Source organism: Chanos chanos, chromosome 14, assembly GCF_902362185.1.
Source record: "Chanos chanos chromosome 14, fChaCha1.1, whole genome shotgun sequence".
Classification (NCBI taxonomy): Eukaryota; Metazoa; Chordata; class Actinopteri; order Gonorynchiformes; family Chanidae; genus Chanos; species Chanos chanos.
In genome coordinates, this window is record NC_044508.1 from 21,769,298 (window position 1) to 21,789,297 (window position 20,000).

General features: G+C 43.6%; 2 protein-coding genes across 5 annotated transcripts in view; one reads left to right on the forward strand and one right to left on the reverse strand.

Moving 5' to 3' along the window:
• dock7 (dedicator of cytokinesis 7) overlaps nt 1-20,000 on the forward strand; it is a 75,280-nt gene that overhangs the window by 3,557 nt on the left and 51,723 nt on the right. For all 4 annotated transcript variants that reach the window (XM_030791687.1, XM_030791686.1, XM_030791689.1 and 1 more), the window contains exons 3-15: nt 1,594-1,596; nt 1,738-1,913; nt 2,821-2,889; nt 3,523-3,646; nt 4,059-4,271; nt 5,752-5,837; nt 5,946-6,012; nt 6,509-6,658; nt 6,791-6,871; nt 7,102-7,264; nt 7,492-7,634; nt 7,915-8,008; nt 8,379-8,541. In XM_030791687.1, the coding sequence (XP_030647547.1) occupies nt 1,594-1,596; nt 1,738-1,913; nt 2,821-2,889; nt 3,523-3,646; nt 4,059-4,271; nt 5,752-5,837; nt 5,946-6,012; nt 6,509-6,658; nt 6,791-6,871; nt 7,102-7,264; nt 7,492-7,634; nt 7,915-8,008; nt 8,379-8,541 (1,532 nt within the window). The remainder of the gene's footprint in view (nt 1-1,593; nt 1,597-1,737; nt 1,914-2,820; nt 2,890-3,522; nt 3,647-4,058; nt 4,272-5,751; nt 5,838-5,945; nt 6,013-6,508; nt 6,659-6,790; nt 6,872-7,101; nt 7,265-7,491; nt 7,635-7,914; nt 8,009-8,378; nt 8,542-20,000) is intronic.
• On the reverse strand, nt 10,279-16,480 carry angptl3 (angiopoietin-like 3). The gene is made up of 7 exons (XM_030791690.1): nt 15,799-16,480; nt 15,349-15,459; nt 15,087-15,204; nt 13,072-13,185; nt 12,719-12,814; nt 11,830-12,096; nt 10,279-11,134 (listed from the first exon to the last, which is right to left on the reverse strand). Exons 1-7 carry the CDS (start codon nt 16,309-16,311, stop codon nt 10,959-10,961), a joined length of 1,395 nt encoding a protein of 464 aa, XP_030647550.1. The 5' UTR covers nt 16,312-16,480; the 3' UTR covers nt 10,279-10,958.

The following is a 20,000-nucleotide window of genomic DNA, read 5'->3' on the forward strand; positions in this document are numbered from 1 at the left end:
CAGCATTGAACAGTCATGCATTACAACAACACAACAACAACACAACACAGTGAGTCCAGCATTGAACAGTCATGCATTACAATAACACAACAACACAACAACAACACAACACTGTGAGTCCAGCATTGAACAGTCACGCATTACAATAACACAACAACACAACAACAACACAACACTGTGAGTCCAGCATTGAACAGTCACACATTACACTAAGACACAACAACACAACAACAACACAACAACAACACAACACAGTGAGTCCAGCATTGAACAGTCACGCATTACAATAACACAACAACAACACAACACAGTGAGTCCAGCATTGAACAGTCACGCATTACAATAACACAACAACACAACAACAACACAACACTGTGAGTCCAGCATTGAACAGTCACACATTACACTAAGACACAACAACACAACAACAACACAACAACAACACAACAACAACACAACACAGTGAGTCCAGCATTGAACAGTCACGCATTACAATGACACAACAACACAACAACAACACAACAACAACACAACACAGTGAGTCCAGCATTGAACAGTCATGCATTACAACAACACAACAACACAACACAGTGAGTCCAGCATTGAACAGTCACGCATTACAATGACACAACAACACAACAAAAATACAACACAGTGAGTCCAGCATTGAACAGTCACGCATTACAACGACACAACAACAACACAACACAGTGAGTCCAGCATTGAACAGTCACGCATTACAATGACACAACAACACAACAACAACACAACACTGTGAGTCCAGCATTGAACAGTCACGCATTACAATAACACAACAACACAACAACAACACAACACAGTGAGTCCAACATTGAACAGTCACGCATTACAATAACACAACAACACAACAACAACACAACACAGTGAGTCCAGCATTGAACAGTCACGCATTACAATAACACAACAACACAACAAAAATACAACACAGTGAGTCCAGCACAACACAGTGAGTCCAGCATTGAACAGTCACACATTACAGTGACACAACAACAACACAACACAGTGAGTCCAGCACAACACAGTGAGTCCAGCATTAAACAATCACATATTACAGTAAAACATCAACACTCCCACACAATAATAAAACAGTTCAGTGGGTCCCAGATTAACACAATATAGTCACAACAATAACACAACAACACATTAATAAAACAACACATAAATCCACTAACACAATAACAATGCAACACAATAACACAGTTCTGTTCTGTTACTGATAACATTGTGAAAGAGCTCTCTTCTGTACTGATAACATAGTGAAAGAGCTCTCTTCTGTACTGATAACATAGTGAAAGAGCTCTCTTCTGTACTGATAACATGGTAAGACAGCTACCTACTTACGTACTTACTGATAACATGGAAACGTTCCTGGTGTGTGTGTGCACTGAAAGTCACAGAAATAAGTCCCTGCCTGGTGTAGTGTTATCTAAAGTCACAGAAATAAGTGCCTGCCTGGTTTAGTGTTATCTAAAGTCACAGAAATAAGTCTCTGCCTGGTGTAGTGTTATCTAGCTGTCTTTTATTTGACATGTCCTGCAGTCATGCATTTCTTAGACGGTCAGTCAGACACTGCCAGTTCATCCAGTTCAAAATCCGTTTTTCTTACTGCTCTCAGCTGTATACCACTGTGATATGAGTTGTCGTCAAACATTCTTTCATGTTGAAGATGGTGATGGATGTGTTTTTTCGCTCTGGCAGGTTCCGCTGTCTGAGGCAGTGGATCCAGTGGATTTTGAGGAATACCTCCTCAGTCATCCCCCTGTCATAGAATCAGGTCCGCTCCGAGATTTGGTGGAGTTCCCTCCTGATGACATTGAAGTTGTGTACATGCCCAGGGAATGCCGTACACTGGGACAGGCCGTGGCAGAGGATGGGTCAGTTTAGGAGTGCTATGTGGTGTGTGTGTGTGTGTGTGTGTGTGTGTGTGTCTAACTTCTAACAGTCTAACTTATTCCCGGTATAACTGACAGTCTAATTTATTACCAGTGTAACTGACAGTCTAATTTATTACCAGTGTAACTGACAGTCTAACTTATTCCCAGTATAACTGACAGTCTAATTTATTACCAGTGTAACTGACAGTCTAATTTATTCCCAGTATAACTGACAGTCTAATTTATTACCAGTGTAACTGACAGTCTAATTTATTACCAGTGTAACTGACAGTCCAACTTATTCAGTGTAACTGACAGTCTAACTTATTCCCAGTATAACTGACAGTCTAACTTATTCCCAGTATAACTGACAGTCTAATTTATTCCCAGTCTGTTGTACACAGATTGCTTTAGGGATTTTAATCTGACTAGATTAGGTTACTCCCCAGTTTAAGTTTAAGGTCATTGCAGTGATTTTGGAAAATCAAGTGAGAGAACTTTTTTGACTTGCTTGGACTGGGAGCATCCATGAGGCTGGATGTGTGTTTGTAAGTAAGGGAGAGAGACATAATTTATAGCTGTGTAATTGTAATCGCCCTCTCTGCGTAAAAACAGACCGTTCTAACAAAGTTCATATTTGTGTCAGTGATTTGATCTGAACTCAAATGTCATTCATTAGCAGAGTCACAGTATTGATTCTCTGATAAAAGGGCACTCCACTTTTTTGGCCAGACTGAGGGTGTAGAGGCATTCTCTGTTCCCCTCAGTGTTACCTCAGCAGAAACCTCCTCAGTTGTATTTAGTTCTGTCAGGGAAATTTGTGTCAAACTTGTCGGTGTGTTAGAATTTTCTCTTGTGTTTTGTAAAATGAGAGAAAACATTTTATTTCTGAAACTTTGCTTTCCAGTGACCATGATGCACATGTAAGAGACTGTATCAGATCCTACACTGAAGACTGGGCCATAGTCAACCGCAAGTAAGACTCTCCAATAGGTCCCCTGGCCAGCTGACTCACCCTGGGACTTCATATGGGGCGCTGCTGCTTAGAAACACACGCTGTTTTTATTGGACGTCTGGATACAAATGGATAAAATTCAGTTGTTTTTTTTTTTTTTTTTACACTTTGAGCAGTTTTGTAACCAGTAGCAAATACCATTATTTTAATACTTTAGTTTCCTCATCTTAATCCAGTAACTTCTGTGCTGACAGAACATGGTTAAACACAGGATATTAATGAACTTTGTTGTTGAACTTTTGGGACAGTTTGACATGTACTTTTTACCCAGATTAATTTGACCCGGATTTTTCATTTTCAGTCTTTAAACTTTTTTTCTTTTTTCTTTTTGCCAATTTTAATGTGTGCCTAAGGCCAAGCCTAATTGGCCAGTTTGGTTCAGACACTGTTTTTTTCTGTGAACACTTGCCTGGGAGCAGGCTGTTTAGTTTGGGGCTGTGGTTTTATTGGAATCAGGGGATATAATGTAGAGCCCTGTTTGTCTAGTTACAGCACAGATTACAGCTCTAGCGCCTATCTGTGCAATAATATTACTGCACTTCTGTCATATATTGTCATACAGTTCCTGCTCACCTGTGTGTTTTTTGTTAACAGGTACCATAAACTGGGAACAGGATTTAACCCCAACACTCTGGACAAGCAGAAGGAGAGACAGAGAGGTCTGCCCAAGCAGGTTTTTGAGTCTGATGAACTGCCTGACAACAGCCAGGATGATCAGGTAAAAATAAGTCCTCATAACATGCCTTACAGCCTACCCCACCCCCACACACACACACACACACACACACACACACATGCGCACGCACACATGCACACACGCAGACATGGCAGATGCAGTCAGATTGTTCTTTGTAAAATGAAGTAATGTGAACTGTGTAAGTGAAATAATCTTGACAGATATGGACTGTGTTGAGTGTTCTTATGTATTTATTTTATTAATTCATTGAATCATTGAACTTTGCTAATTCATTGAATTGTTATGTTTTGTTACAAAAATAATAAGTATTGCACATAGAGGGCAAATAAGAGGAAGGAACCTTTCATGCACGCCTGCCTGTCTACATGTCTGCATGCGTCATGCATGCATGCGTGTGTGTGTGTGTGTGTGTGTGTGTGTGTGTGTGTTGCAGGACGACCTAAAGCGGAGATCTATGTCTATTGATGACACTCCTCGAGGCAGCTGGGCCTGCAGTATATTTGATCTGAAGAACTCTCAGCCCGACGCCTTGATCCCACACCTGCTCGACCGAGTGCCCAATGAAGAGATTGACCGTCACAACGAGGAGCAGCGCAGGGCCCACAGGCACCGCGAACTCTTTGCCCTCCATCCCGCATTGGACGAGGTACTAGCTCCACTGGGGTCTTAAGGACGGCCGGCCTTTAGGCTCCTGTGTTAGTTGAATGGAGTGTTATTTTCCCTGTACTCTCCCATAAGACCCTGGTACTGCACAGACTTTGAGCCAATCAAAGAGGATGAGGACTTGTACATGAGTCCTCTGATAACCTGTGATGTCAGACACTTGTCAGTGTACACACATATCCATGGGAACATAGTGTGTGTGTAGGCCCACGCTGTCTCCTTGGATTGACCTGCAGCCTGGCAGGCCCCTCACTGACATTAGGAGTGACTGAACTGTGATGGTGGGGAGGGTTTCACTGACATTAGGAGTGACTGAACTGTGATGGTGGGGAGGGTTTCACTGACATTAGGAGTGACTGAACTGTGATAGTGGGGAGGGTTTCACTGACATTAGGAGTGACTGAACTGTGATGGTGGGGAGGGTTTCACTGACATTAGGAGTGACTGAACTGTGATAGTGGGGAGAGTTTCACTGACATTAGGAGTGACTGAACTGTGATGGTGGGGAGGATTTCACTGACATTAGGAGTGGCTGAACTGTGATGGTGGGGAGGGTTTCACTGACATTAGGAGTGACTGAACTGTGATGGTGGGGAGAGTTTCACTGACATTAGGAGTGACTGAACTGTGATGGTGGGGAGGGTTTCACTGACATTAGGAGTGACTGAACTGTGATGGTGGGGAGGGTTTCACTGACATTAGGAGTGACTGAACTGTGATGGTGGGGAGGGTTTCACTGACATTAGGAGTGACTGAACTGTGATGGTGGGGAGGGTTTCACTGACATTAGGAGTGACTGAACTGTGATGGTGGGGAGGGTTTCACTGACATTAGGAGTGACTGAACTGTGATGGTGGGGAGGGTTTCACTGACATTAGGAGTGACTGAACTGTGATAGTGGGGAGAGTTTCACTGACATTAGGAGTGACTGAACTGTGATGGTGGGGAGGGTTTCACTGACATTAGGAGTGACTGAACTGTGATGGTGGGGAGGGTTTCACTGACATTAGGAGTGACTGAACTGTGATGGTGGGGAGGGTTTCACTGACATTAGGAGTGACTGAACTGTGATGGTGGGGAGGGTTCCCTGTCTGTCTGATTCCTGTAGAGCAAAGCTAAGTGTGTTAGCAACACTGGGCACTTTTTGCAGTAATATGTAGGTTTTAGGTTTGAATCTGAGCCATCATCACCATCATCATTATTACCCTTACTCCTAAGATGCCCCCAACCTCCAACCCCTAGGCTCTCCTTTACTTTTTTCTTTTCTTTTCTTTTCTTTTCTTTTCTTTTCTTTTCTTTTCTTTTGTTTTCTTTTGAAAACACTTTGTTTGAAACCGTGTCTGGTTTTTTTTGTATAAAGCTAATGGTAAGCCATGAGTTTTATTCTCTCTTTATTGTGTGCAAAGTTTAATCTCTGTAAGTGAATTCTAAAGCTATCTTCTAAATCTTCTTTTTGTTCCCAGGAGGAACCTATTGAGCGGCACTGTGTGTCTGAGGTCCCTAAAGAACACTTTGGCCAGAGACTCCTTGTCAAGTGTTTATCTTTGAAGTAAGTTCTGTCCAATGTTTGTGTTTGAAGAGTTTTTTTCTGTGGCTGAGAGGCCAGTATGAGGTGGCCTGTCATTCTTCCTGACCTGTGTGTTTTCTCTGTCTGAAGATTTGAGATCGAGATTGAGCCCATATTTGCAAGCCTGGCCTTATATGACTCTAAGGAAAAGAAAAAGGTAAGGGGCCTCGTTTGTCTCTGCGAGGACAGAATTATGACTTTTCACTTAAACTGATCACTTAAACTGATTGTAGCCCAGTGGTAGGAGTGCTGAACTCATTGTATGATCACGGTAGATTTGAAGGAGCTGTTTATCTGAAATGTTAAATATTGAAATACAGTTTTCTGCAGCACCGTTAATTGGAGCTGAAATAGAGTATTGAATTGGAGCTGAAATAGATTTTTTCAAACTGTATTTGACTTTGTGGAATTTAAGTAGCATACACAAATGAATGTGTCATTGATGTCAATTGCTTTTAATTATTTGGATGTTAGTTAGTTAGTTAGTAGTTAGTTTAATTTTGCTCTCTCAGAAGCACAACAGATTGTCCTTGTTGCATGTTAATGATTTCTTAGCCTCCCCTTTGGTGTTTCTAACACTAGAGGGCAGCAGTGTTGTTGTACAGAAGCTAGTTTGGATGTCTTACTCCATCACTCTCTTCTGTCTCTTTCAGATATCAGAGAACTTCTTTTTTGACCTGAACTCTGAGCAGGTCAAAACTATGCTCCGCCCCCACGTGCAGTCAGCGGCCATCTCTACTCTAGCCCGCTCTGCCATCTTCTCCATCACGTACCCGTCACAGGACGTCTTCCTCGTCATCAAGGTCAGCGACTGCTCCTCTCGCTGCATGGCCTGAGCCTACGAACTGTATCGGACATGCAGATTAATGCACAGAATGAACTGTTCTCAGGGCAGTTATGACTGAGAGTGTGTGTGCTCTGTGTTTTTTCTGTAGTTGGAGAAAGTGCTCCAGCAGGGAGACATCGGAGAGTGTGCAGAGCCTTACATGGTCTTCAAAGAGTCAGATGCTGCCAAAGTAAAAGACCTTGCGTCTGTTTACAGACTTTCAGTTCTACTGCAGCTGTTTATTTCTGAGCTGCTCAGTTAGATTCAGATGTTTCAGTCTTTAACTCTCTTTATCTTCAGTCACAACACTGCCTTTTGTTATTATGGGGCTTTTATGCAACATTTTGCTTGATTATCTGTTGGTTATGTTTTGACTGTATATAAATTTTAGACATCTTGACATTTTTCTATCTTGAGCAGAATAAAGAGAAGTTGGAGAAACTGCGGAGTCAGTCAGAGCAGTTCTGTCAGAGGCTGGGTCGCTATCGCATGCCGTTTGCCTGGACGGCTATCCACCTCATGAACATAGTGAATAGTGCAGGCAGTCTGGAGAGAGACACCGAACTGGAGATGGGTCTGCCAGGTAAACTGTGCTTTCATGAGATCCCTCAGAAAGGCTATGAAATATCTCTGAAATACATGTATAATCAGTCATATATTAGTAAAAGTAGACACACGGGTAATCTTTCATTCTATAATTGTGTTAATGACTTCTTTCAAATTAAAAATTAGCCAGTTAGCTTAATAAACAATTTGTTTGTTTTTTACGTAAATATTGCCCTGTGTGATTTCTGACTTACATGGTATTAGAGCGAAAGGGTTCCTGGTCAGAGCGAAGGAACTCGAGCATCGTTGGTCGGCGCTCTCTGGAGAGAACAACCAGTGGAGATGAGTCGTGCAATCTGACCAGCTTCCGGCCTGCCACTCTCACAGTCACAAACTTCTTTAAACAGGTCCCTCATGCCTCACACTGTGTGCATACAGGGATTAGGGCTGTAGAAACACGGTCATGACACTAAAGCATTTTAAAGAAGCTGGACTTGCCCCTGTTCTCAGTAACAGTGTTATTGTAGCCTGAGAACAGAATGAGAAACAGAATGAGAGCAGAATAAGAACAGAATGAGAACAGAATGAGAACAGAATGAGAACAGAAGAGCTGCATTACAACTGTAACAGAGACGTTCTGTTTTTTGTGTTTGTTTTGTTTGTTTTTTGGGTCTGTGTGGTGAGCAGGAGGGAGATCGCTTAAGTGATGAAGACCTGTACAAGTTTCTGGCTGACATGAGAAGGCCCTCGTCAGTATTACGGCGCCTACGGCCAATTACTGGTAGGAAACTCTTGTGTTACTGGCAGATTTAATGAACAACTTCTGTTTTGTTTATTTTGAATAAATATATTTGTTTGACTGAGGTTGTAAAGTGAAAAAAAAAAAAAAAAACTTCAGAATTTTGAGTGTTAGATTTTGAGGGCAGATGATGGAAATATACAGTGATTTGTATGAGACGCTCTGTGTTTTCTGAACGTGCTTCATGTCTCACTTTGTGTTTCATGTCTCACTTTGTGTTTCATGTCTCACTTTGTGTTTCATGTCTCACTTTGTGTTTCATGTCTCTCTATGGGTCTATTTCCCTTTTGTGTTTCATGTCTCTCTGTGGGTTTTCTGAACGTGTTTCATGTCTCTCTGTGGGTCTGTCCAGCCCAGCTGAAGATCGACATTTCTCCAGCTCCTGAGAACCCACACTACTGTTTGACCCCTGAGCTCCTGCAGGTCAAGCCTTACCCTGACACCAGAGTCCGACCCACCAGAGAGATTCTGGAATTCCCTGCCAGAGATGTCTACGTACCTAACACCATCTATAGGTAACATGGTCCAACAGCTCCACAGAGACATCCAACAGCAGTAGGTGAAACTAGCAAGGCCATTGTGCTATACTGTAGAAAGGCAAGACTGCTTACACAAACCTCTGCCCTTGGCAGCTGTTACTGCCTAAACTCCCCTTTCATTTAATATCTGTGCTCTGGAATTTTTTGGCTTTGGATTGCAGTATATAATTAGTATTTGATCTTAAGAATGCTTTTCAGCGAACGTGTGGTTGATTGTAACTTGCTAGTTTCTGTCTGTATCTGTGAGCTCTCCCACACAGAGGATCAGATAATATTGACCGTCACTCTAATTTTGTTTACAGCCAGTGGTCTTGTCTTCTAGACTGACTCATAATCCCAGTTGTCTGTTATTCTAGTCAGTGTTGCTCACTCACAGACCCTTATCAGCTGTGTGTGTGGACACAGCATATGGTTTAACCTGCAGCAGAGCCTGTCTGATGGCAGAGACACTCTGATCAGTCAGCACTGATTTAATGCTTATCTCTCAGTCACCTCTCCGCTGTCTCTTTATTCATTTACACACCAACCTTTGCCAACCGTTAAATTGCTAAATTTCCGTTTTCTATTTTGAAATTATACTGGATGACTTATGATTAAAAGTAAGCAATATTGTAGATATACTGGAATATTAAACATATTGGAAGATTTGACACGGACAGGGCAAACTTGTGGAAAGCTGCAGTAACCACTAAATATGACTCCTTAACATATTATGTGCTTATAGTCTTAAATTACTAACATTATTTGTTGGAGACAGTTTACACTAAATGCTAGTTATCCGTCCTATGGATTGCATCAATCTTAAAGTACTCAAACATGTCTGTGTCATTTGGTGAAAAAATGTCTTTTTCCCTAGAGTAGTGTGTAAAGTGTTCCCTGGCAGTAGTGATCCCTGGCAGTAGTCATCCCTGGCAGTAGTCATCCCTGGCAGTAGTGTTCCCTGGCAGTGTGTAAAGTGATCCCTGGCAGTAGTGTTCCCTGGCAGTGTGTAAAGTGATCCCTGGCAGTAGAGATCCCTGGCAGTAGTGTTCCCTGGCAGTAGTGTTCCCTGGCAGTAGTGATCCCTGGCAATAGTGTTCCCTGGCAGTAGTCATCCCTGGCAGTAGTGTTCCCTGGCAGTGTGTAAAGTGATCCCTGGCAGTAGTGTTCCCTGGCAGTAGTGTTCCCTGGCAGTGTGTAAAGTGATCCCTGGCAGTAGAGATCCCTGGCAGTAGTGTTCCCTGGCAGTAGTGTTCCCTGGCAGTAGTGATCCCTGGCAATAGTGTTCCCTGGCAGTAGTGATACCTGGCAGTGTGTAAAGTGTCCCCTGGCAGTAGTGTTCCCTGGCAGTAGTGATCCCTGGCAATAGTGTTCCCTGGCAGTAGTGATACCTGGCAGTGTGTAAAGTGATCCCTGGCAGTAGTGATACCTGGCAGTAGTGATCCCTGGCAGTAGTGTTCCCTGGCAGTAGTGATCCCTGGCAATAGTGTTCCCTGGCAGTAGTGTTCCCTGGCAGTGTGTAAAGTGTCCCCTGGCAGTAGTGTTCCCTGGCAGTAGTGATCCCTGGCAATAGTGTTCCCTGGCAGTAGTGATACCTGGCAGTGTGTAAAGTGATCCCTGGCAGTAGTGATCCCTGGCAGTAGTGATCCCTGGCAGTAGTGTTCCCTGGCAGTGAATCAAGGGCATATTGTTCTTTTTGTGTTTTGGTACCACACTGCAGGACAAACCATTCTGTTTGAATTCTCTAGTTTTATTTCCCTAACGATGTGCACCAGACAGTCTTTGATAAAGAAAGATTTTAGAATCAACAAAATATATACAGGATGGTCATGAATGTTCAAAGAGTAGCCAAGAGTCAATATGACTCAATAATGTAAATGAAGCCATGTAAGTGGTCAAACAGCCCACTCCGTGAATGTTGCTGTTTCACAGTAATGAATGCACCTCTTAAACACAGTATTACATTAAAATACATGAAAAAACAAGACATACATTCTCTGTGTTTGTATGCGTTCTAATCTACTCGTTGAAATGCTTATGGGTACAAAAGGTAAGTGTGCTGAATGATAACCCAAATAATAAACAAAAATGCTAAACATACCTGTCCTTCATCCAGATGTGATACCAATTTTGCATATGTATATTCTGAACTGTCCTAGCTTTGAATATCTGCTTAAATATTTTTGATCACATCATTATTGACTCAGTGAATGTTAGGATTGCACATGAACAGAAACATGAAGTTCTAACTACACATGCAGTGTATCTGCAGCCACAGGTCATTGGCCTGAATTGGCTGCCCCAGGTCATTGGCCTGAATTGGTTGCATCATCAGTCTTTAACGGGTCAGTGTTTCTGGTCTGACCGTGGCAGCTGTGGTTACCACAGTAACCGGGATGGGGGAAGGTTGAGGATCACTGGAAGTGAAATGTTGGCCTTATGGAGATTTTAGTCGACTTGAGGGTATAGGAGATCCCTCTCTCAGACCTCCAGTATATCCCTTTCCTCCGCAGAGAGTGGTTCCTGGAGCGTAGCCACATATAACTGCCGTTAAGGTTGGCGTCCCCACAGGCACCGAACCACCAACCACCTGTAAATGTAAATGCAGATCTCTGTGATCGCACACACACTGTGAACAGTGAGCAATGTGTCCTCTGCATTTAACCCATCCAACACACCAGTAGTGAACACACACACCAGACGCAGGAGCAGTGGGCAGCATTGGGGTTAAATGCCTTGCTCAAGGCGCTTAACAGTTAACACAAGGCACACAGCCGTAGATGTTCTGGGAATCGAACCGGCAACCCTCTGGTCATGAGCCCGGTTCTCTAACCTTTAGGCCCAAAAAAAGCTGACAGCACCTGATATTCCCAGGCGATCTCTCATCCAAGTACTAACCAAGCCTGACCCCGACCTGCAGATAGTCGTTGAATCATGGGGATAGAATGAATGATTGACATGAAAAAAAAACCTGCAATAACTTGCCGCGTACTCTTTATTTTGCTCATTTAGGTCTGAAGTTTACTGGGGTCTATAGTTAATAGCTATTTTGTTTGGCTGCTCTGTTCAGCACAACCCAAAAACGTGTATCCTAAACTCATCTTCTGAACCAGAACACAAAGCTGTGTACCTGTGTAGTAAACTCATCTTCTGGACCAGAACACAAAGCTGTGTACCTGTGTAGTAAACTCATCTTCTGAACCAGAACACAAAGCTGTGTACCTGTGTAGTAAACTCATCTTCTGATCCAGAACACAAAGCTGTGTACCTGTGTAGTAAACTCACCTGTGTAGTTGCGAGTGCAGGTGGAGACTTCGTGGACGTCATTGTCTTTGGTGGAGAACCTCACCCCAGTGTGGTTACCCATGATGTCTGGCAGATTTCCTGACAGGTGCGCCAGGTGAAGAGTATAGTCGGACGACGGGCCGTCCAAAGTAAAGGTGTACTCCACGAATCGTCTCTCTTCTCTCCAGTCCTCCAGCTGGATGTGTAGGATGTACTCTCCCTGTCTGGAAATGGCATAAATCTTCTCCAGACCCAGCCAAAACTCCTCTGTGACACAAACAACACAGAGAGACTGATCAGGCACTGGTTAGCTGGCAGACGTTTCCCAATTGTCCAAAAATCTGTATTAATCATGTGCTATGTTAACCATGCTCAGGCAAGCAGCAGAACTCAGAGCTATAACTTTAAGCTCTCTTATACTGTAATTCTGTCCAGGCTTTATAAATGACCCGTCTCCTGTCCATTCACTAGACCCATACGTAAAGATTGGAGGCTCACGTGACTCACTGTGGGTGAGATGCAGCTGTGTTCTGAGGTCATGAAATCATAATGAAGCTTTCAGTTATGCTTAGAAAACTCTCAGAACAGATGACTATGCACAGGTCACTTTTTGTCTGTTCGCCTGAATCCAAGCTTGACTTGTCTGATTATGGACAGGTTTTCCAGTCCAGTCCAGTGATATGTCAGTGAGTCATACTGTCTGTCTGTGTACACACTCCTCTCTTGCTTATGTCATAGAGACAATGTGAAACAGGAAAAGATTTTTCCCTGTTTTCCAAATTCAATCCCAACTTTGTTTGAACAGTACTGACTATATTTGATTTGGAGTGGAACACTTGAGCCCCGACTTTTTGGATTTTGGGTTTTCGGTGTTTGTATGAGTACTCACTCTCCAGGTCCCCAAATCCCTTTGTGTACTTGTCCCATGTCTGGTCGAAGTCCACAGATCCATCCAATCGTCGCTGAATTACTGTAGCAGCACCGTCTGTAGTGCAGAGTGTTCTACAGCTGAGTTCAACATACCAAATAACACTAAGAGAAAAGCTAAAGGCCAATTCCACTAAGGCAGTTTAGTCCACATAGGACTCTTATTATCAGTGACACAGTTTTTCCTACATTTTTTCCCCTGTGTTTCCAACATTGTTATTTCCCTGCTGGGGCCCACCTCATGTCACTTGATCACTGATTAAATGATTAGGCTGCGTTGCAGTTTTGAGCTGTGGGGTATGCTTTGAGTCATACCGCTTGTCATCTCGCAGTAGACGTAAAATGGTTCTGAGTTATTGGGCTTGATTGTATATATGCCGCTGTTCTTCTGTCCCCGGTCGATGAGCCCACTGCAGTCCAGAGGCAGGTCTGCAACATTAAATTAACATTATAGGTCTCTCTATAGTCTCCTCCCATACGCATACACGCCACATTAAATTAACATTATAGGTCTCTCTATAGTCTCCTCCCATACGCATACACGCCACATTAAATTAACATTATAGGTCTCTCTCTATTCCCCCTATAAACATACACGGCACATTAAATTAACATTATAGGTCTCTCTATAGTCTCCTCCCATACGCATACACGCCACATTAAATTAACATTATAGGTCTCTCTCTATTCCCCCTATAAACATACACGCCACATTAAATTAACATTATAGGTCTCTCTCTGTTCCCCCCTATAAACATACACGCCACATTAAATTAACATTATAGGTCTCTCTATAGTCTCCTCCCATACGCATACACGCCACATTAAATTAACATTATAGGTCTCTCTCTATTCCCCCTATAAACATACACGGCACATTAAATTAACATTATAGGTCTCTCTCTGTTCCCCCCTATAAACATACACGCCACATTAAATTAACATTATAGGTCTCTCTATAGTCTCCCCCTATAAACATACACGGCACATTAAATTAACATTATAGGTCTCTCTCTATTCCCCCTATAAACATACACGCCACATTAAATTAACATTATAGGTCTCTCTATAGTCTCCTCCCATACGCATACACGCCACATTAAATTAACATTATAGGTCTCTCTCTGTTCCCCCCTATAAACATACACGCCACATTAAATTAACATTATAGGTCTCTCTATAGTCTCCCCCTATAAACATACACGGCACATTAAATTAACATTATAGGTCTCTCTATAGTCTCCCCCCATAAACATACACGGCACATTAAATTAACATTATAGGTCTCTCTATTGTCTCCCCCTATAAACATACACGGCACATTAAATTAACATTATAGGTCTCTCTCTGTTCCCCCCTATAAACATACACGGCACATTAAATTAACATTATAGGTCTCTCTATAGTCTCCTCCCATACGCATACACGCCACATTAAATTAACATTATAGGTCTCTCTATAGTCTCCTCCCATACGCATACACGCCACATTAAATTAACATTATAGGTCTCTCTCTGTTCCCCCCTATAAACATACACGCCACATTAAATTAACATTATAGGTCTCTCTATAGTCTCCTCCCATACGCATACACGCCACATTAAATTAACATTATAGGTCTCTCTCTATTCCCCCTATAAACATACACGCCACATTAAATTAACATTATAGGTCTCTCTATAGTCTCCTCCCATACGCATACACGCCACATTAAATTAACATTATAGGTCTCTCTCTATTCCCCCTATAAACATACACGCCACATTAAATTAACATTATAGGTCTCTCTATAGTCTCCTCCCATACGCATACACGCCACATTAAATTAACATTATAGGTCTCTCTCTGTTCCCCCCTATAAACATACACGCCACATTAAATTAACATTATAGGTCTCTCTATAGTCTCCCCCTATAAACATACACGGCACATTAAATTAACATTATAGGTCTCTCTATAGTCTCCCCCCATAAACATACACGGCACATTAAATTAACATTATAGGTCTCTCTATTGTCTCCCCCTATAAACATACACGCCACATTAAATTAACATTATAGGTCTCTCTCTGTTCCCCCCTATAAACATACACGCCACATTAAATTAACATTATAGGTCTCTCTCTGTTCCCCCCTATAAACATACACGCCACATTAAATTAACATTATAGGTCTCTCTATAGTCTCCCCCTATAAACATACACGGCACATTAAATTAACATTATAGGTCTCTCTATAATCTCCCCCTATACACATACACGCTCTCACATGTACATACACACTCTCACATGTACATACACGCACACACAGACACATACACACACCCTTTACCATTTGTGTCCATGCTGATGTCGGTTTCATTGCTTGTGAGGTATCCCAAAATGTGTGTTGTGTCAGCGTTTGAATCTGTGGGCTTCTCCAAAGTGTCTTGGAAGGTCTCATAAATGAGCTGTGAAGGGCATACAGAGGACTTATTTAGACACCCTTATCATTATACAGCTGTTATTACTTTATAGACACTCATTTTTCCAATATACAGTAAACATAATCCTATGTTTTTCCCCCTAACTGATAGAATTTTATAATACAATACCTTTTCTTCGAGACTCTTTATCTTAATCTTCTGATAGTTGAGTTGTTCGTGCTGTTCTCTGACAGATTTCAGTAGGTCTGTGATCGTCCTCTCCTGAGACTCAATCACCTCCTGCAACGAACACTGCTGTCAGTGTGGTTTCTACACACTTCACGGTCTGGGTTTGATTGGTTTGTTGAGGAACCACCTCTCTGAAAGGGTCACCACTATGCAGTCCTAGTTTAAGTAGTTCAGTTAACATCCTTCACTGGTTAGTGTCATGCTGACACTCAGCTGTGCCCTTATTGAGTAAAGGTTTTCCCCAATCTAGGCTGCCACCATTATTACAGTTATCTTGTAATAGGCTCCGCTTTCATAAATACACCTCAGAGATTTGGTTTTAAATCTGTACTTCAGGCTTAGGTGCACTGTAAACTGTAGCCTGCATTTAATCTTAATGGCCGTTCTCACCTTGAGTGAAGATATTTCCTGGAGCTGCTCCACGGGGACCATGCTCTCAGACAAGCCCCGGAGCCTCTCCTCCAGACCTCCAACTTTACTCTGGAGCTGCGTCCGCTCCTGAAGAATGCTGTTGATCTTGGAGTTGATCTCCAGGGACAGGTTCCTGATCTCCTCATTGTTGGCTTTGAGGAATGTTGTTGTCCTTTTCAACTCCTCTTCTTCCTCCTTAATCTCATTGGTGACCACTGAGAGCTGGTAGAAGGAACGGTCAAAGATATTCAGCTTCTGTAAGATGTCGTTGATTTGCGCCTTGGTCTTGTGTACAAATTCTCGCAAACTCTGGCCCAACTGGAGAAGACCGTTAGCCAGTAGACGCACGTCGTCCAGCATGGCGAAGCGTGACTTGCCCTCTGTCGGAGACAGCGTGGTCAGGAAAGGTGCCTGAGTGGCAGAGCCCTTTGCAGAAGGCATAGCCTTCGTAACGGTGAGACTCACTAGTATCAGCAGGCAAAATAGCTTCATATTGATGAGTAGTGTATCTGTTGTCTCATCTAACTTTGTGGATTGCTTTTCGTCCCTTTTATTTTCCTTTTTCTATATTTGTTTGCTCTATCGTCTGTACTGTCAACTTTGTCTTCACTTCTGTAGTTGAGATGTATTCTTCCTTCCTTTTCTCCTATTCTCCTTCTCCCAGTGTGAGAGCGATGTCCAAGCAGCCGCACAGTGTGCAATAAATAGCTCTACCCGCGCGGGAGGGTGGGAGGGGCGGGGTGTAAATCATTAAGCTGGTTATGGCAGAGAGCTGATCCACACCCCTGTCCAACATCCCCAGGGAGGCTTCTCTTGAGCAAATACATTGCGGCAGTATGCAAATAGTGCCCCCCCCCCCCCCCCCCCCCCCCCCCCACATACACACACACGCACACGCACACACATGCACGCACACACGCACACACACGCGCGCACACACGCGCGCACACACACACACACACATCCTTACAGCCCCATCCCCTCTTTATTTCTGCCTCTCAGCTGATAAGTGAAAATGAACAATGGGTTGAGAAAACTGATGAATCCTTGGACTGATCAACTCCTTCATGGCCATGGCAGCAGGTTTGTAATGTGTTTGTGGCTGGTAGGGTGAGAATGAATAATAAAAGTGTGTAACTGATGCATGTGGATTTGATTTACTGATCTGCGGAGTCAGCTCTGCATCACTCTAAGCAGATGAACAAATCCATCAGAAATGTTAGTCTGCACATAAACTTTCATCCACATGAAACAGAAATGTCCATCTCTCCATGACTGTCACATCGCTTCTCTATTTTAATTACTCTAGGACATATATTCCGTGACTATTATTGGATACATGGCTTATTTGTGGCAACCAGTGCTGACGAGACCAACAGAACTTTACAGTTTCTTTAACACACTTGCTTAGGCAGGGGCTAGAGCAACTATATACGAAATCGACCCACTTTAAAATGGTTCAATTCAACACATTTCACATTTTGCTACTTTCACAAACTGCTAAGTAATGTGCTCTTCTAATGCTGTGGGTGTCGGGGAAAACGTCCTAATGTAATGCATAAAATGTAATGGTGGAGACATGGTTACATGGATGTTCTGAGCTCTTGTCATCAGGCTCAGTAAATGACAGGATTACTCTCTTTTCAAGCCCATCATCATGCTTTTCTGGCATGTGCATAGAGAAAAAGACAGAGTTCATATCTGTAGATACAGTAAACACTTCCACCATCCCTTTGTGTGTCCACGGGTCACACAGGGCAGAGGTGTACATGGCTGTGTGTCCACGGGTCACACAGGGCAGAGGTGTACATGGCTGTGTGTCTACGGGTCACACAGGGCAGAGGTGTACATGGCTGTGTGTCCACGGGTCACACAGGGCAGAGGTGTACATGGCTGTGTGTCCACGGGTCACACAGGGCAGAGATGTGCATGGCTGTGTGTCCACGGGTCACACAGGGCAGAGGTGTACATGGCTGTGTGTCTACGGGTCACACAGGGCAGAGGTGTACATGGCTGTGTGTCTACGGGTCACACAGGGCAGAGGTGTACATGGCTGTGTGTCTACGGGTCACACAGGGCAGAGGTGTACATGGCTGTGTGTCTACGGGTCACACAGGGCAGAGGTGTACATGGCTGTGTGTCTACGGGTCACACAGGGCAGAGGTGTACATGGCTGTGTGTCTACGGGTCACACAGGGCAGAGGTGTACATGGCTGTGTGTCTACGGGTCACACAGGGCAGAGGTGTACATGGCTGTGTGTCCACGGGTCACACAGGGCAGAGGTGTACATGGCTGTGTGTCTACGGGTCACACAGGGCAGAGATGTGCATGGCTGTGTGTCTACGGGTCACACAGGGCAGAGATGTGCATGGCTGTGTGTCTACGGGTCACACAGGGCAGAGATGTGCATGGCTGTGTGTCTACGGGTCACACAGGGCAGAGGTGTACATGGCTGTGTGTCTACGGGTCACACAGGGCAGAGATGTGCATGGCTGAGCTCTGGCTAGCAGGGCTTTGGAAATGCTCCTTTACAGTGCCCTTTGATAACCTTCACTTGTCAACACATGGAAAATAATTAACCTGTCTGATGAGGCATCCAGACCAATCACAGATGGATCAGGGGCCTGGGGGCAGGGGACTGGTTGAAATATCGGCAGAATGGGCCAGTAGAAGATTTCAGGACTGTTACAATGTATGTAGCAGCAGCTGTTCCAAAGGGCTTCCTCTAGAGTTAAACTGTCATTCCCATGAAAATATCTTTTCCATTTTCTGTCAGCTAGAATGCAGGCTCAGAGAGCGTGAGAGAGAGAGAGAGAAAAAGGGGGAGAAATATTTTGAAAGGGGGAGAGACTGAGTTTGTGAAAAAGCAGAGTTCGTGAGAGTCCTCTGCCCCTCTCTGTGGAGCTGGACCTCGATCAGTGGGAGCAGTCCGGGGGGAGACATCCGTGTCTCACGTCACTGTGGTTTTAACGGTTTTACCGCTATGCCTTTTCTCAGCTACAGTGAGTCTGCTGTCCTGTTCCGCAGCAGCCAGTCGCCACACACACAGGGGTGCTCGCAGATACAGCTTGCCAAGAAGTATCTCTTCTGATCTCTGTTTCAAAGGGTCTTCAACCTGTGAACCTGTATTTTGCTTTGTTTACCTTTTTAGCTATTCACTTTTTGCATGTGTTCTCTCTCTCTCGGCCTCCTGTGAGTAATCATAGCCACAGCTACTGATGACCCCCTGATGTGTGCATGGATTATGTGGTGGTATTTTCAGAGTTTTCAAGTCATTTAATCTGTATGCACCTGTCCTCTGGATGGTAACACACTCAGTCACAAAATGTAGGCCGGCTCAGGTCTGCCATGGGCCAGCGAGAGCGTGGTAATGGAAAGGGGCAGGTTAAGCTTGCACCAATCAGAGCGTAGACTTTGTGACTTCATCAGCCCTCCACTGTCCTGAGGAAAAATGTCAGTCTCTCCATAGTGGCTGTTCTAAAGGTACTGTGCTGTCCATGACAGTGAGGGACAAAGGAAAAGCATGTCAGTGTATTGTGGTTTAAAAGTGTCACTGTACTTCTAATTGAACTATTCATTTGCTACAAATGTTTTACATAAGAGCGTAAAACGAAGTCAGTTCTTCTCCCTGTCAGGGTGCTTTTGACTCTGATTTGTTCTGAAAGCAGTTGTACCACCTCAGTGGATTTTTTGTTGTACCAAAGAAAATTCAGAAGACTGCTCTAGCAAATATTGTCTTGAATATTCTTTTCGTGGAGCTCACAAAGACAGGCGTTTCATTTTTAAAATGCTTCAGCAATCAAGAGTAAAATGAAGAGTAGAATGTACAGCATGTGAAAGTCTTGTGAAGGAAAACAACCTCCAGCATCTAAATAAACAGAGGCGTTATTCGCTGGAGGATGTGTGTTCTTTTAAGTTCTGCTCCAGTGCTCTGCTCTTTGAGGACTATTGTACTGCTGTGAAGAAATGGCAACGCGTTTACATTTCATGTCTTTTCTCAAACTAGCTCTTTTCTTAGCGACTGTGTTTCCTGTGGATGAGACGAGGTGTTTTGAAGGAGTTGAGGAAGCAGGTATATTCAAATATGCCTTTGTGAGTTTGGCCAGTGAAGCTTTGTTTCCTTGCCAGCACTGAAGAGGACAAGGACTCTCTGATATGGCCCCATGCACTGAAGAGGACA

Excerpts from the sequence above, each read along its gene's own strand:
- angptl3 (XM_030791690.1), bottom strand. The coding sequence starts at position 16,311 with ATGAAGCTATTTTGCCTGCTGATACTAGTGAGTCTCACCGTTACGAAG. Across the intron at positions 15,205-15,348 it reads TAAAGAGTCTCGAAGAAAAG|CTCATTTATGAGACCTTCCA; the intron begins GTATTGTATTAT and ends TGCCCTTCACAG. Across the intron at positions 13,186-15,086 it reads CATCAGCATGGACACAAATG|ACCTGCCTCTGGACTGCAGT; the intron begins GTAAAGGGTGTG and ends TTAATGTTGCAG.